An 18488-nucleotide genomic window follows, 5' to 3' on the forward strand; every position below is an offset into this window, starting at 1 on the left:
AGGTCATGAAGATAACTGGGACTTTTCTTGTGTACAATTTTAAATGTTTCAATTCCAATGATTCTACGTTTAATTAATTTTTAAAGATGGAAGTTTAGAAGTCAAAAGCAAAATTTCATAACTGCTTACTTGTCTTCATATATGAAACGGAGAGTTCTTTCCTGTATTTTTTCAATTTTTTGCGTATTCTTTACACTACAGAACTGCCAAATTACCGGACAATAATTAAAATTTGAAAGAATGAATGAGTAGTAAGCTGTTAGACGTCCCAACCTGTTTAGATATTTGCCAAAACGTTTAAAAATGTAAATTAGTTGTTTAGAAGCTTTTTTACAAATTTGTGAGATACTCAGTCATATCAAAATTTAGTTCAAAATCTATCGTTACATCACCTAGGAGTTTAACATCTTCATCACATGAAATTTTATTGCCTTCTAAATTAAAAGTTAAATTATAATTTTTAGTCTTCAGTTTCCCAATAGCAATTGCCTGGAACTTATCCAGATTTGCTTTCATTAAATTTTGTGAAAACCATTTTATCATTTTTCCACTGTCATTTTCAAGTGTTTTTACTAAATTATCTACATTATTGTCACAGTAAGACATGCAGGGTATTATCATCTGCATAATTATATATTGTACTGTCTTAAACACAGTAGAACATATCATTTATAAAGACATTAAACAACATTGGACCAATAATTGACCCTTGGGGGACCCCCTTTATTAGTATTTCCCAGTCACTGTAAGTGTTGCCAATCTTTATACGTTGCCTCCTATTTTCAAGGTCACTTTTAAATAATTTTAACGACAGTAAAACCATTGAAAAAGACCTTCAAACTAGGAAAGTGAAAATTAGGAACCCTTATAGTCTAAATTTCCGTGCATATTAAATTTACTCTTATGTTCCATTGGAAGACCAAATATCCATCACGTTCAACCCCTATTACCGAACTTTCCTATTGTATATGTATTAATATTGTGATAATGTAATTTGTTCTTGTCCTAAACATGCGTAAATTATTTACCACTGGCCATTCAGCGATTTTAAGGTGTGAAATTGGGGAGGGGAAAAGGGGGGGGGGGGGTAAGAGCTAAGATGTCAAATTTTCTCCTACATTAATTTTTTAGTTGTAATCTGTGTCCTGCCTGTTTATCTTACACTATTCGTTCCTGCCTTTATCATTAAAACTTTATAAAGTTTCTACTGACTTTTTTTTAACATAAATTGTTTAATATCTTGCTAATATTTGCAAATTGTCTCGTTCTGTCATTTTTTTGCAATGTTCACCCTCCTTTATTATCTTGTAAAGTATCATGAAGTTAAACACATCTTAAGGTATCTTGTCACGTATCATGCTAAACCATTAATGACTCATTTGAGTATGTAATATCATGAAGAGTGTTTCTTTAACAAGGATTGATTAATTGTAAAAAAAAAATGTGTGGTATGATTGTTAATTAGACAACTCTCCACAAGAGACCAAAATGACACTGAAATTCACAACTACGTAACCGTACGGCCTTCAACAATGAGCAAAGCCAATACCACATAGTTGGCTATAAAAGGGCAAGAAATGGCAATGGAAAACAATTCAAACGAGAAAACTAAGTAACGGCCTCATTTGTATAGCCTCGTGTCCAGTGGCAAATAGTTAACGCATGTTCAGGATGAAAACAAATAACATTGTAACAATACATACAATCGGAAGTCCAGTAAATAGCTAGTTATACATTTTGGGGTATTTTTTTTAATATTTCTAAAAATAAAAAAAGTAGGCAGTTATTGTTATAGGTCGAGTTTAATAGGCCTAATGATTAATAATGATGATTTAGGGTCGGCATAGTATAAAAATTAAAGAACCTTAGTGAGCCCGCTCACATACCCCACGTCCTTATAATTGTCATTGGAAAAAAATAAGTGTAAAAAAAAATCGTTTAAGAAAAAAATAATTTAATCATAATTTCCTGTCAATATGCACATCTACATAGTATGTCCTTATCATCTACAAAGTTTCATGAAATTCTGTTGTGTACCGTTTCAGACGGAGGGGTTGAGATGACAAACTGTTGCAGTAGTACATTCATGAAAGCACATTCAATTCAAAATTCAAAATATTTTATTGTTCAAATATCAAATGTACATTTAAACAAAGGGATTGGACAAAAGGCAGTGCCTATACAAATCCTTTCCCATACAAGATGGATTGAATAACATGCATGATAGTATATAATTTTCTGATAAGTTAATAGATCATACGTTGTTGCAGTGAGTCAGGGGAGGCAATTCCCCCACTTCTTGAAGTATTTTATTGTGTATATGTATATAAATAACTATGTTAACAAAGTCAAAGCAAGACCTACTGAAGGTGGTGTCGAATTTTATACCACATTAATAAGTGTTGGTAAGAAATCAGTAGATCATTAAGTGATTTTTTACTCGAATTCACAAACTCACTGCAACAAAGTTGTTCTATTTATATGAATAACAAGAATTGATTGGCCCTTTTTTGCAATACATAAGTAATTTAGTGTACCATCTTATTACATGACTATTAATTTCTTGATTTTTGAAAATATAATTACTAATACAAAAAATAAAATAAAATATATATAAATTTATTTGCAAAAAGATGCTAAACACAATTGGTTGTTTTTTTGTGTTAAAAGTTAGGTTTGTCTTTAATTAAGACTAAAGAGTGGTACACTGTGGTTATAAGCTGATTTCTAAACAGTATAGTATCACATGAAATATTATAAAAATCTTCCAGTTTCATGAATATATTGTTGTACATATGTAAATATCTCTGTGTTTTCATCAATATTAAAGCACATAAGTTCAAAGGGGCGTAATTCCCAGAAAAAAATAATGAATCGTAATTTCCTGTTGATATGCACAACTACATAGTATGTCCTTATTATCTAAAAAAAGTTTCGTGAAATTCTGTTGTGTGGTTTGAGACATGTGAGAGGAGTTGCGATGACAAGAGACAGGACTGACGGACTGACTGACGGACGGACGGGTAAAAAACATTATACCCTACGCAACTTCGTTAATAAGTACATGTATGACATGACCTATAATGGTCTTTTAACCGACATAATTGAACGAGCAGTGCTAATATGTTCTGTTCTGTAGAGGTCTGTGCATGTACCGCCGCTTTTACTTCGGAGGACTCAACTTAATTTACAAGCCGGATCGGATGAGCAAGTAATGTTTACTGATCGAAAAGTCCGATATCTTAACACAATAGCAATTACACAATGGGTTATGTTCATTATTAACAGAGAAACTACAAAACGGGGATTTGTATCCATTGAGGAGGTGTTCCATAATTGGAAGGGCAAGGAGATACAGAAGAAGATAACGTTGGTCTCTTTCCCTCGACTTATATTATCCCTTGCAAAACAAAGTAAGTTTATTAGAATAGAACAAGCTAAGCCATGTACAGTATGTTACGAAAATGTAGTTCTAATCTAGGAGTACAAATGTTTGACACAATGGTAGCACCTATAATTTCAGCAGTGTTCAGTGATCTGGAAGGATTTTTCTTTTAATATGGGCCCAAAAATAAATCCAATCATGCCAATTCGCCGTTTCAGAATCTAATGCATCCTGGGTAATATTTTCAAAAGCGTACACCAAAGCGTTTTGATTGGTTTAAAACGTACTAAACAATCGAAATTCAACCAATGACGTAACGTTATTTTCACTTTGGGGTACGAACAATGAAATCAAATTACCCATGTATGTATGTATGTACTCGAGATTCAGCCAATGTAGACGCACCCCTTGATTGACTGCAAGGGTACAGCGGATCCATGTACACTCCCTAAGGATTAATGGAGATGTGTCCTTTACAATATTATCCCACCACCAGAACAATCCCCACCAAACACCGCCCAAGGGAGCGTGTAGGACACCGGGAAGTCTGTTATTATGGTGGAGGAAGCCGAAGTACTCGGAGAGAACCACCGGGCCACTCGGTGGAAACAGACAAACCAGAGAGATATCAGAAGATTGATCTCCTGGTCAAAGTAGGGGACAACTTTGACCAACCGAGGCCCCCAAAGTACCCATTCTAGTTTAAACTCCGGTATGGGTACCAGAGATGTGTGTGAGAGGGTGAAAATTACCCTTCTGATGTACTGATATTTTTAGCACCCCGAGTGAGAATCGAACTCGGGACCTTCAGCACTGTAGCCATCGGTCTTAACCACTAGACCACGAACTCACATGATGCTTTAGATTCTGAAACGGCCAATAGGCCATTTAAAAAAAATAATGAGACATGTTGTCAAATGAGAGGGCCATTTGAATTGACTAAAGTAAAAAAAAGTGTATATTTCGGCAAAGAGGTGGTGGTACTTATACCTTTATGTTTATGATTCTAAATAACATCATGGTCCATGGATATTATTCCTGTGATTTTGTAATTTCAATTTCAATGAATATACAATAACCTCTTCCAAACCGGATAAAATTTTAGATAACCTTTATTTACAATGTTTAAAATGGTACTGTTGCCTTGTTCATATTCATGGTTTTTTTTACATTAAATTTTGGTCTTCGTCAATACCATACTTTATTCCATACGATCCGTATTAGAGGACGTTTCTGGCATTTCCTCTGCACTTCTTGTATTATTATTACTTCATCACGATGACAACAATAACAGTAGAGAGTATCATTAATTGACATGATTGATAGAACAAAACAGCAATTTGCTGTTCAAAGTCATGTTTACAAAATGTCAAAATGAGCCAAAGACAAAAAAGTGACAAGGACAGCAGTTAAACGCCTTTTATGGAGACCAAAATCTATATTCATAAAAAGGCTTTGGGGTTTTTCAATCGAAATAATAGCAAGAGCTAAACTAACTTAAAAGATTATAATTAGAGATAAATCTTGTTTGGTCTAGCCAAATTTCACATTTAAAGTTATGGTTAATTACGTTTTTTGGGTAATCCGTTTAAAAGATCCCGTCAGTATGATATGATCTGATATTGTTCTATTTTATGTCATTGTGATATATATATTTCTATTTTGAATTACAAAACACGTTGTTCAAACCATAAACGTCAAAATCATTCAATCGCGTAGTGGAATTAACTATTTCTGGATTCTTATAAATTCTATATAACTTTTGGACTATTTTCAATCTTGGTCTGTTTCTGAAATTTATTCTTACATAGTTTTGATTTTTTAACCCTATAGTAGATAGATGTTTTTGTGTTCTGTTAAACTGTTCCTTTTAAAATTGTTATACGATGATGACTGATGTACCCATATTTTGACTATTTTATTTATTATGTCGGTTTACAAGTACATGTAGTTAACGCATCAATGTAGATATAACAGAATTTGATGAGACTGTCATCAAAGTGAGAGGGTTAGCGCTATAAAACCAGGTTTAATCCACCATTTTCTACATTTGAAAATGCCTGTACCAAGTCAGGAATATGACAGTTCTTGTCCATTCGTTTTGTTATTTGATTTTGCCATGTGATCATTTATATGGACTTTCCGAATGTGATTTTACTTTTTATACCGCATGTTTCTATTATTACCAAAGGAAAACATCCAAGACATTCCAAAAATATATAGGTGCTCCTATCATTGAAGGAACAGTACACACACATGGTGGCATGGAACACGATCAGAAATTTGATGATATCTAAAGTTAAAACGTTTTTAAACGAAATGAAAAATATCGTGCGCCACGTGAGCGCCTATATTTGTCACTCTATGCGCCATTTCTGGTCGATATGCACTTTAGGCGCAGGGCGCACGTCCTTCCCGATCACTGATCAAGTGCAAATATATTGTGTCCATTTTTACCCCAACTGTTCAGGGTTGGACCTCTGCGCTGAAAAGTCTACAGTCATATCAGTTGCGCTCGACGAAGCATTTATTTTACATTTAATCTTGGTTGCTTAACAACTGATTTCATTTGAATTTTTCCTTTGAACCTCTCTTATCTTGCTACAAACATGTACGATTGATTGGTTGTTGGTTGCTTAACGTCCTGTGGCAAATATTTCATGTATATTCAGGACGAGAACAAGTTCACAATAAATACAATAGGTAGGTCTTGTCACAATAGAGGCCATCTGGGATGATGGTTGGGGAAATTTGGACTGCCACTGGAAAATGAGGGTATATTGGATAGAAACAGAAATTTTGCCTTGCAAAAGGCCACCTACGGACCCCTTAAAGAGTTGTTGCAAGGGTTCTTAACGTGCAAAGAGCGATGCACTCTCTGCACACGAGGCATCGGATTTAACGTCCCCAATCTCACCGGACGTGACTGCAAACTTGATACATCCCGCACAGCCAAACGGACGCCCCACTTCGGCAAGCGTTTTATTGCCGGTCGGAAGAAGACCAAGTGACCATATTTCTATTCCCCAGTCACCTTTGGGGACAAACATGTACGGAAAATTGGTGTCCTGAGGTCGTATCCCTTGTAGTTCATGGTTCAGCAACTTCATATTTATTACATGTAGCAATGTTGATGTCCATCAGATTATCTCATTCTGAATTTTTTTTCTGCTGACAGGTGAGACATATATCTCTGAGTCAACAGTTTATTTTTTATAATAAGAAAATTTGGCTTGCATGCCAATGGAACAACTCGCCATCCACTTTTATGACTTGCTCCTCAATGTTTATATGTCGTGCATGGGATTATAAACAACGAGGAGCAAGTGCTGAGATTTAATTTTTATTAGATTGCATCCGAGATGGATTTAGAGGTTTTTTTCTAGGGAGACGGGCCCCTTTTGTGGTAAAATTATTATTTTTTTATTATTATATACAAGGAATCATTGAAGCATGACGGGTCCTACTAAAATGCGCCCGGGGAAAAGAAAAAGCGCCCGGAGAAGAAAATATAGCGCCCGGGAAACAGAAAAAGCGCCCGGGGAAAATATATAGATATTTTATTGGCATGAGACAACTTTGTTCATCTACATCTACATCTATACTATTGATCTGCAGTGGGAATCCATAACGCAGATACTGCTGTGCAAACGTCAACCTGCGTGCTCAGTATTTACAAGTGCAATTAAAATTGGATAAAAACAGGTGGTTTCAGTTTACAGCTTCAGTCTCCGAAGTTGCTCCTTGAAGCATTCCAGAGATGTGGCTTGGAAGGCTTCAGGAGGCAGACTGTTCCAGTCGGTGATGGTGCGTGGTATGTAGCTGTATTTGTAGGCATCTGTGGAAGTACTGATCTGAGTGAATTTTTCTGGATGGTATTGTCTTGTTGAGGTAGATGGTCTTCTCACGTAAGATGGTATATTGACTGCCGCCTTTCCGTGTGTTGCTTTGTAGAACATGCATAGTCTACTGGATTTCCGTCTAGTTTCTAATGTTTGCCATTCTAGGGTTTTCATGATGTTGGTGACTGTCCCTGGTTCTCGACTGTATGTTGATGTCGCAAATCTGGCAGCTCTTCTTTGGACCATTTCTAGGGAGTCTATGTGATGTTTTCGAGATGTGGGCGCACTAGCGATGAATAGGCCTGCGCTTTGATGTCATGTGGACACTTCGAGATATTACGTCTTAGGAAACCTAGTACTCGATTTGATTTTGTGATTACTTTCTTGATGTGTGGATCCCAACTGAGGTCTTCTGACAACTCGACTCCGAGGTATGGATATTGGTGTACTGTGGTTAGTTGTTGTCCCATCATTTCATACTCTCTTATTGTTGGATTTTTCTTTCTTGTTACCCTCAGTGTGTAGCATTTAGCTGGGTGGAATGTCATTTGCCACTTCTCTGCCCATTTAGTCAGTTCTGTTAGATCTTTTTGTAGTTGTAAGCTGTCCTCACTACCCTTGATGGATCGATATAGTAGCGAGTCGTCAGCAAATAGGCGTAGGGTTGATTTTGATGATATTGTTTCTCCCATATCGTTGATGTATATCAAGAAACAAAGTGGTCCTAATACTGTACCCTGTGGAACTCCTGATCGTACTGGTTTGTTCTCACTGGTTTCTCCATCTAGACATACTCTCTGGTGTCGGTGAGTGAGCCATGCAGAAATCCATAGTAGAGTGTTGTATGTTATCCCATAGTATGCCATTTTCTTTAGAAGTCTTTGGTGGGGAACTGTATCGAACGCTTTCGAAAAATCAAGGATAAGCATGTCTTATTTGTCCTCGAATGTCTAGTTCTCTTGCCACTGTTTCTATGGTGTTAATGAGTTGTGTTTCGCATGATCGGTTACGTCTAAATCCGTGTTGAAAGTCGGATAGGACGAGATGTTCTTCAAGATGTTCCATGATGTGCTTGTAGATAATGTGTTCCATGACTTTACAACATATGGTGGTTAACGATACGGGGCGGTAGTTTACTGCTTGACTTCTGTCCCCCTTTTTGTAGATGGCTGTGATGTTTGCTTGTCGCCAATCTTCAGGAACTTCTCCTTTTTCATATGACTGTTCAAAGATTTTTGTGAGGAATGGTGCAATTTCACAGTGTGCTTCTTTCAAAACTCTAGTTGGTATTTTGTCAGGACCGTTTGCTTTTGTTGGGTCTAGGAGTTTAAGCTGTTTCTCAACCCCTTCCGGTCTGATATGTAACTTTCTGATGTTTGGAGTTGTACTGGTTCCCATGTTTGGCATGTTTTCGCTATCCTCTGTCGTGAAGACACTATCATATTGAGTGTTCAATATTTCTGATTTGCCTTTGCTGTCAATAATATGTTCTCCTAGGTTGTTCTGGAGGGGGGATATTCCCATTGTGTCCTTTTTCCTTGATTTTATGTACTTCCAAAACTTTTTGCCGAGGCTTGGTTTAGGGTTTTCTTCGTCCTCTTGATTTAGGATTTGTCTAACATAGTTGTCGTGGGCCTCGTTCATTGTCTTCTTCACAAGGTCTCTCATCTGTTTGTACTTATTCCAGTTTTTCTTGGTGTTATGTTTTTTAGCAGCATTGTATCTTCGCTGTCTGCGTCGTATCAGTCTTTTAATATGTGTAGAGATCCATGGAACATGTTGTTTACTACCTATAGTCTTCTGTGGGATGAATTCTTTGGTTGCTTGTAGTATGATCTTTTTAAAGTATGTCCAGTTTTCTTCTACGGTGTTTTCTTCCATGTTGTTCATTCTTGTTGTAAAGTTTTCTTGAAGGTTTTCTTTGAGTCCGTTCATATCGCCCTTTTTAAATAGGTGCACCAGTCTGGGTTTCTTTTTTGATGTCTTTGCCTTCATATCTATATTTGCTATGACTACTTGGTGGTCACTCATTCCAGGATGTACTTCAATATTGGTTACAAGTCCTGGGTTGGTTGTCATGAGTAAGTCTAGTATGTTTTGTCCTCTAGTTGGCTCATTTACCATTTGGTTCATGTCGTTGTTGTTTGAGATTTCAATTAGTTTTTCATTTAGTGCTTTTCCATACTGTGGGTTAGTGTTTACAGTGTTTGTTTGCCAGTTGATATGTGGCAGATTAAAATCTCCTCCTAGTATGACATTTGGTAGGTTTTGGCTTGTGTTCATTATGCAATTAATAGATTTTTCAAGTTCTTCAAGTTTGTCTATGTTACTGCATGGCTATCTGTAGAAGGTACCTATGTATAGGGGTTGTCGTCCCTGTGTGTTGATCTTACACCATGCTGTTTCACAATCACTTCCAGTCAATATTTCTGTAGTGATGTAGTTGTTATCAACAGCTATAAATACTCCACCTTCTCCTAATTTTCTGTCTTTTCTGTATGGATTCTGGAATTGGTCTGGAAATACTTCACTACTGGCTATTGTGTTGTCCAAGTGAGATTCTGTCCCTAGTATAATGTCTGGTTTGTGTGTTTCGATCAGGTTTTGAAGTTCTACCTTTTTCTTGTCGCTAATTAGACTTCTGCAGTTTACAACCATGACTTTCATTTGGTTGTGATTAGAATTATTTATATTTTGGTGGTTGGTGTTTTCAGTTGGAGTTTCATTCTCATTCTCAGAGTCTGATAGTGTTTCGAACAAGTTGCTAGTACTCAATATGCTCGAGTTAAGTTATGGACATTGATTTTTTTTTAAATCTTAGACAAGTAATTTGCAAATTCAGTGAATAGACATTTGTAATAGAGCACAAAAACAAGTATGAATATTTCAATTTTAACAATAATATATGAATACTATTTCGAAAGACTGATAATAATGGATCACAGTTTATGCGGAAGATTTACAAAATGTAAGATATCAAAAACCATGTTTTTCAAAAACGATATCAAAATGAAAAATGTATAAGACAACTCAAATTTCACAGATAAATATTAATTTAATCAAAATTAAAAGAGGTACACATAATAAATCAGCAAAAAAGCAGTACTATGTATACATGTACCGTATTTAAAACAAGGGGGTAAAAAGCAGGTGTTTGGTTCAAATTTAAGTCTGAGCATTAAAACCCTAATAACCATAGCCATTGAAACAGTTTTAGTTTTATAAAAAGATATAATAAATCTATTTCAGCATCTGTATAAAAAAAGTGTTCACCATATGCGGGCATGCAGCTGCGAAAATATATGACCTCGGGCACCGATTATTTTTAGTAACAAAATATACATTTTGATCGAGGACAATGTCTTTCATGATTCTTCTATATACTTTTATTTATATTTATTTACTTACTTATATACAATTTTGAAATCTAAGATGTTAAAGTACAACAACACTTTAGATGTAGCATCGTACATATCCCCATTTATATTAAGGACAAAACAAGCAATCATTAGTTATTTTTTAAGGAAAAAAATATTGTTATAAAATATTATTATTTTCTTCTCCCGGGGCGCTAATTTTCTTCTCCGGGCGCTCATTTTCCTTCTCCGGGCGCTTTTTCTTTTCCCGGGCGCTCCCGGGCGCTTTTTAGTAGGACCGAGCATGACTGGAGCGGGCTCACTCTTAGACAGTCAGTGGGCCCCATCTTATGAACATTTCTGGATCCACCACTGGTCTTCAACAGAGCCTGTAAATTACAAATGAAATATGTTGACATAAACCAGCATTTTTTTCCTCATGAATAAAGAAGATGTGAGGTATACATCAATGAGGCAGAACAGCATACATGAGATCACATGATACAATGTATATATACGTCTTGTATACATGTTATACATAACATGAAATATAATGAGGAAGATCAGCTTATATATATCTTGAACATGTTATGGGGGGGGGGGGGGGGGGGGTACCTTTTTGTGTTAACCTGTTATGGCCCTTTCTTTTCAAGGTGTTGTTAACTGTTATTATCTGAGATCCATTTAAGCTTTTAACTGTTTTCAACCCACTTTGTTAACTCTTATCAGCATTTTTGCATTTTTAGTTAACTGTTTTTCCCAAAATCGAGGTGTTAACATGTTAACAGACCCCCTATTGCCCCCCTCTGTTATATATAGTATGGGATTAGAATTACCCAAACATACAGAGAAAGTCAAAATAGATATATATATTTCTGTGTCATTTTGGTCTCTTGTAGAGTTGTCTCGTTGGCAATAATACCACATCTTTTTTTTTATATATATGTTACGTTTAAAATTTGCCGGAAGGTATAACATACATTGACATATATAAAAAGGTTTATGTATAAAATTAAATTTGTTTTTGTTTCTTACAGAGTCGTGAAAAAACTCACATTCTGGAGATAAACATTATCAATAAGATGTTAGAGGGAGGAGAGGATTTACATGTAGTCACACTCAATGGTACTCTACAGACACACATAAACACACAGGCTGGTAAAACACATCATAAATGTGATGTTTGTGCTAAAGAATATAGTCAAAGTAGTCACTTAAAGAGACACTTGAGAACACATACTGGTGAAAAACCTTATAAATGTGATGTTTGTGCCAAGGAATTTTCTCAAGGATATGACTTAAAAAGGCACATGAGAACACATACAGGTGAAAAGCCATATAAATGTGATGTTTGTGCTATTGTATTTCCTCGCAGTGCTGTTTTAAAGGAACACATGACTACACATACAGATGAACCTCATAAATGTGATTTATGTGGAAAAGGGTTTAGTGAGCTTGGAAGATTACAAATTCACATGAGAATACATACAGGTGATAAACCTCATGTCTGTGAAGTATGTGGGAAAGTGTTAAGTCAGCGTAGTGGTTTACGGAGTCATATGAGAATGCATACAGGTGAAAAACCTCATAAATCTCATGTCTGTGAAGTGTGTGGGAAAGGGTTTAGTCGGCTAAGTGGTTTACGGAGTCATATGAGAATGCATACAGGTGAAAAACCTGATAAACCTCATGAATGTGATGTATGTGGAAAACGGTTTAGTCATCTTCGTTATATACAAATTCATATGAGAACACATACAGGTGTTAAACCTCATGCCTGTGATGTATGTAGTAAAGGATTTAGTCATCAATGTAATTTAAAAATTCACATGAGAACACATACCGGTTATAAACCTCATGAGTGTGATTTATGTGGTAAAAGGTTTATTCAGCTTGGTAGTTTAAAAATTCACATGAGAACACATACCGGTTATAAACCTCATGACTGTGATGTATGTGGTAAAAGGTTTATTCAACGTAGTAGTTTACAGATTCACATGAGAATACATACCGGTTATAAACCTCATGAGTGTGATTTGTGTGATCAACGTTTTAATCAACATAGTCATTTACAAAGTCACATGAGAACACATACAGGTGAAAAACCTTTTCACTGTGGTGTGTGTGGTAAACAGTTTAGTCAACTTAGTATTTTACTCAACCACATGAGAACACATACAGGTGAAAAACCTTTTCACTGTGGTGTATGTGATCAACAGTTTAGTCAACATAGTAGTTTAGAGATTCACATGAGAAAACATACAGGTGTTAAACTTCATGTCTGTGATGTATGTGGTAAAGGGTTAAGTCATTATCGTAATTTGCAGATTCACATGAGAACACATACCGGTTATAAACCTCATGTATGTGATGTATGTGGTAAAGGGTTTAGTGATCCTGGTAATTTCATTAAACATAAGAAAATACATACAGGTATGCAGGTTAAATCGGAAAACCCAACATTTGAGATGGCAAAGGGTTAAGTCAATTGAGTTGTTTAAAAGGATCGATATCCGGAAGATAAGTTTTTTTTGTACATAATTATTAATTAATTTTTACTCTCTTCAAAGATAAATAATTTTGTTATTCATGATTGTATGAAAGGTTGAGTGGGTATTTAATGTTATAACATCAATTGATTGACGAATTTTGAGTATTTTACGTCACTTTCATCATGTTCATCATAAAGAAACCTGTTTTTGTTTTTTCGTCGAAGTATACAGGACATAAGACGACATGGATATTACTATTCGGCAGCAGTGTAAATTATTTGAATACAGCTTTATATTGCAAATGGTAGGACATGTAGGAGACTTGGATGTTTCATATCTAATAAATAAATACCTATTGTTTGAACTTTAATTTATACTGCAACTAGTTGTGTTTATTTCCTTAATATAGTAACCATGGTACAGTCAGGATTCTACTTCGTCAAAATTATCTCCCAATTACGCCAGTTCATTTTCACAATCGTAGAAATGGAAGCCATTGTAGGGATGACGCCCTGCCAATTTTGCTCTTGGAAACCGATAAATTTATCCACATTGCACCATTACAATTCTTACATTTCAGTTGTATTTTAAAAGACAAATGTATCAACTAGCTAATAAGCATCAGTAAATGATGATCAATGATCTTGTCTGCATTGATTCAACTTTAAACTATTGTCTGATTGCATGGATCGGTTGTCAGGTGGAATTTTTAATTCATAAACACTTAAAAAAATTCTAACTAAATATTTCGTGGAGGGGCAGACTAGATTTGTTTAGTGGTTGGAGACAATAAACCCTAGTTATCACACACAAAAAAAAATCATACTTTTCGAAGATATGCATTTTCATCATACAACTTGAAAGACTGTCGTTAAGTACTTTCAGTCAAACTAGAGGCTCTATTAAAGAGCCTGTGTCGCTCACCTTGACACATGACAAAATTGTGTTTTGGTGATGGTGATGTGTTTGTAGATCTTACTTTACTAAACATTCTTGCTGCTTACAATGAACTTGGCCCAGTAGTTTCAGTGGAAAATGTTACTGAAAATTTACAAATTTTATGAAAATTGTTAAAAATTGACTATAAAGGGCAATATCTCCTTAGGGGGTCAATTGACCATTTTGGTCATGTTGACTTATTTTTAGGTCTTACTTTGCTGTACATTATTGCTGTTTACAGTTTATCTCTAACTATAATAAAAATCAAAATAATAACAAAAAAACAGCAAAATTTCCTTAAAATTACCAATTCAGGGGCAGCAACTTAACAACCGGTTATCCGATTCTTCTGAAAATTCTAGGGCAGACCGATCTTCACCTGAAAAACAATTTCAGCTCATGTCAAATTTGCTCTAAATGCTTTGGTTTTTGAGTTATAAGCCAAAAACTGCATTTTACCCCTTTGTTCTATTTTTTAGCCCTGGCAGCCATCTTGGTTGGTTGGCCGAGTCACTGTACACATTTTTTAAACTAGATAACCCAATGATGACTGTGGCCAAGTTTGGTTTAGTTTGGCCCAGTAGTTTCAGAGGAGAAGATTTTTCTAAAAGATTACTAAGATTTACGAAAAATGGTAAAAAATGACTATAAAGGGCAATAACTCCTAAAGGGGTCAACTGACCATTTTGGTTCTATGTTTAGCCATGGCGGCCATCTTGGTTGGTTTGCCGGGTCACCGGACACATTTTTAAAACTAGATACCCCAATGATGATTGTGGCCAAGTTTGGTTAAATTTGGTCCTTTAGTTTCAGAGGAGAAGATTTTTGTAAAAGTTTACGACTACGGAAGACGACAGACGACGGACGACAGACGCAAAGTGAGGGGAAAAGCACACTTGGCCAACCAACCAAGATGGCCGCGGCCATGGCTAAAAATAGAACATAGGGGTAAAATGCAGGTCGACAATCCATATAAATTGTTTCTATCCATAGGAAGGTCGACTATCCATATAATGGATAGTCGACCTTCCTATGGATAGAAACAAGTGTTATATCATTTGTATATGGATACTAAGTCGACCTTCCTGTGGATAGAATTTTCTTTATACAAAGCATACATTGGTACGATGTAATTTTATAATAGATTCACACGGAATCCCGTGTGAATCTTTTATAAAATTACATCGTACCAATGTATGATTTGTAAAGAAAATGATATATAGAAACCCAGTCGGAACCTTGTTGAAATAGAACAAAAGAATCGAAGCTCTTTGTTATATTAGAGAAGGCGATAAATGCTTACTGTAATGTTTAATATAGTGACAAAATGTTTTAAAGTTAATCATGTTAATAGAAACAAATAAAATTACAATTTTTTTCTCAATTACGAAGTGTTTTATTTAAGAGTCAATTCTAGGTGATAAATTACTATCCTATAGATCTACTGTCAGAGTTTAGTCAATTCTAGGTGATAAATTACTATCCTATAGATCTACTGTCAAAGTTTAGTCAATTCTAGGTGATAAATTACTATCCTATAGATCTACTGTCAGAGTCAAGTCTAGGGGATAAATTACTATTCTATAGATCTACTGTCAGAGTCAATTCTAGGTGATAAATTACTATCATATAGATCTACTGTCAGAGTCAATTCTAGGTGATAACTTACTATTCTCTAGATCTACTGTCAGAGTCAATTCTAGGTGATAAATTACTATCATATAGATCTACTGTCATAGTCAATTCTAGGTGATAAATTTCTATCCTATAGATCTACTGTCAGAGTCAATTCTAGGTGATAAATTACTATCCTATATATGTACTGTCAGAGTCAATTCTAGGTGATAAATTACTATCCTATAGATGTACTGTCAGAGTCAATTCTAGGTGATAAATTACTATCATATAAATCTACTGTCAGAGTCAATTCTAGGTGATAACTTACTATTCTCTAGATCTACTGTCAGAGTCAATTCTAGGTGATAAATTACTATCATATAGATCTACTGTCATAGTCAATTCTAGGTGATAAATTTCTATCCTATAGATCTACTGTCAGAGTCAATTCTAGGTGATAAATTACTATCCTATATATGTACTGTCAGAGTCAATTCTAGGTGATAAATTACTATCCTATAGATGTACTGTCAGAGTCAATTCTAGGTGATAAATTACTATCCTATAGATCTACTGTCAGAGTCAATTCTAGGTGATAAATTACTATCCTATAGATCTACTGTCAGAGTCAATTCTAGGTGATAAATTACTATCCTATAGATCTACTGTCAGAATTTAGTCAATTCTAGGTGATAAATTATTATTCTATAGATCTACTGTCAGAATTTAGTCAATTCTAGGTGATAAATTACTATCCTATAGATCTACTGTCAGAATTTAGTCAATTCTAGGTGATAAATTATTATTCTATAGATCTACTGTCAGAATTTAGTCAATTCTAGATGATAAATTACTATCATATAGTCAGATCTACTGACAGAGTCAATTCTAGGTGATAAATTACCTTTTATCTTTTTTTTCAATTGCTATTTTTTTCATATAATGTGGATACGTACAAAGAGAAACAACGCTTACAGTGTATCTTCCAAATTTTCCATGTACAAATGTACAACCCTTACATTATCAAGCCAAACATTATTAAATTATTTTCATTCTTATTTTCTCATTTAATTATTAACACACAACTTATATATTGAAATTACATTGCATCTAATAAGAATTAAGCCTAATATAGTAAGAATAATGGATTTGAAATTTATTCATATAATTTGTCGTACATAAATGACAGACTGAGTGCACCATAAGCCTCTAAAGGCTGGTTGGTATAAATTAATATACATGTTATGTTTAAAATTGTAATATATTGCATTTCATGTATATGTTCCAAGTTGTACTTTAAAAATAAAAATATCTATCTATCATACACAATAATAAATTGCTTCGCTGAGCCCAGCCTGATACAACCACAGAGGTTGAACCCTGATCAGCTGGATCAAATTTGGACACAATATTCAAGCTTGATACTGTCTGAATTTGGATTGTGTTCAAATTTTTGAAATAGTATAGGTTTCTGACACAAAATAATTATCAAGATCTTACAAATCTATAGTGCAAAACTGTGCAATTAAAGATTCTTCTTGACATTTTTCAAAAATTTGAAATTTGAAAAATTTTGAAAATTATTTGAACCCCTTAACAAAATTGGAACCCTCCCCTAAATTTTTTTGAATCCCCCCTTTGAGCAATTACCCTTACACTCAATCCCAGCCTTTCCTTTGAAGTATGGAACCTTGTAGTACAATTTCAGAGAGATCCATACTCTTAAATACAATTTATTGTCTGGAAACTAGAAAAAAAATCCTTTTTTTGGCCCCTTTTGGTCCCTAATTCCTGCATGAATTGGGCAATTACCCCCCAACTCAATCCCAGCCTTTCTTTTGTTTTATGGAACCTTGTGGTACAATGTCAGGGTGATCCATGCACTTACACACAAGTTATTGGCCAGAAACTACAAAAATGCTTGTTTTTGGCCATTTATTCCTAAACTGTTGGCACCTCAACCCCAAAAATGAATCCAAACCTCCAACTTGTGGTATCGTATAATTTCAGAGCAATTGAAATACTTATACATAAGTTTTTATCCTGAAAGTAGACAAGAGTGCACAAACTGAAATGTCTCGCCCTCTTTACTAATGATTGATATTATGTTGATAGTCACATAAATAACCTCATCATAGATACCAGGACTAAAAGAGTAGGTTTATCTGACATCTGGCATTTTTAAAAGTGTCTATTTAATTTGATTCAATTAGTTTATGTGAAAGATTTTAACTGATTTAGTCATTTAAAAAGATCCGATTCAAGCTCAAATATGAAAAATCTACTAAATATGCCGAAAAATGTCACTTTTCAGATGGTTTTCGTCAAAAATGAAAGTGGCCGCATCCGTGTTCATCCTCAACCTTTATATATGTTATGTTTTATAATAAAATACAACTTACATTTCAATATTAAGAATGAACACGAATGCGGCCACTTTCGTGTTACACGACAACCGTCTAAAATTTAACTCAAATGCTAGAATTATGAAGATTTCAGTAATTTAGCATGACTTGATGATGCTAGTACCCGATACATGTGCATTGTATTGTCAAAAACAGCCAATATTTATGTAGCAGAAGCATTTTACTGTCCAATAAATAACTAAAAGTTTACATTTTAACAATTTTGTAAAACTGCTATATTTTGGGGACAAAAAGGGGTCTTACTGGACCTACTCCTTTAATATATACGCCAGACGCGCATTTTGTCTACAAAAGACTCATCAGTGACGCTCGAATCCAAAAAAGTTAAAAATGGCAAATAAAGTACGAAGTTGAAGAGCATTGAGAACCAAAATTCCTAAAAGTTTTGCCAAATTAAACTTAACATAAACCAAGAAAATGAAACATTGACC

The 18488-nt window shown here is 34.8% G+C and overlaps 2 protein-coding genes across 2 annotated transcripts; one reads left to right on the forward strand and one right to left on the reverse strand.

Annotated features, from left to right (window-relative positions):
• Positions 1-3345: 3345 nt before the first annotated feature.
• On the forward strand, positions 3346-13435 carry LOC139528279 (zinc finger protein 235-like). Its single transcript, XM_071324185.1, has 2 exons — positions 3346-3413; positions 11621-13435. Exon 2 carries the CDS (start codon positions 11666-11668, stop codon positions 13064-13066), a length of 1401 nt encoding a protein of 466 aa, XP_071180286.1. The 5' UTR covers positions 3346-3413; positions 11621-11665; the 3' UTR covers positions 13067-13435.
• Positions 7102-7473, reverse strand: LOC139526588 (uncharacterized). Its single transcript, XM_071321747.1, has one exon. It carries the CDS (start codon positions 7471-7473, stop codon positions 7102-7104), a length of 372 nt encoding a protein of 123 aa, XP_071177848.1.
• Positions 13436-18488: the final 5053 nt, after the last annotated feature.

The sequence above is a fragment of the Mytilus edulis genome, chromosome 6, assembly GCF_963676685.1.
Source record: "Mytilus edulis chromosome 6, xbMytEdul2.2, whole genome shotgun sequence".
In the NCBI taxonomy this organism is placed as follows: Eukaryota; Metazoa; Mollusca; class Bivalvia; order Mytilida; family Mytilidae; genus Mytilus; species Mytilus edulis.

Bases quoted from the DNA above. Each gene is read 5' to 3' on its own strand.
- LOC139528279 (XM_071324185.1), top strand. From the start codon at position 11,666: ATGTTAGAGGGAGGAGAGGATTTACATGTAGTCACACTCAATGGTACT.
- LOC139526588 (XM_071321747.1), bottom strand. From the start codon at position 7,473: ATGGTCCAAAGAAGAGCTGCCAGATTTGCGACATCAACATACAGTCGA.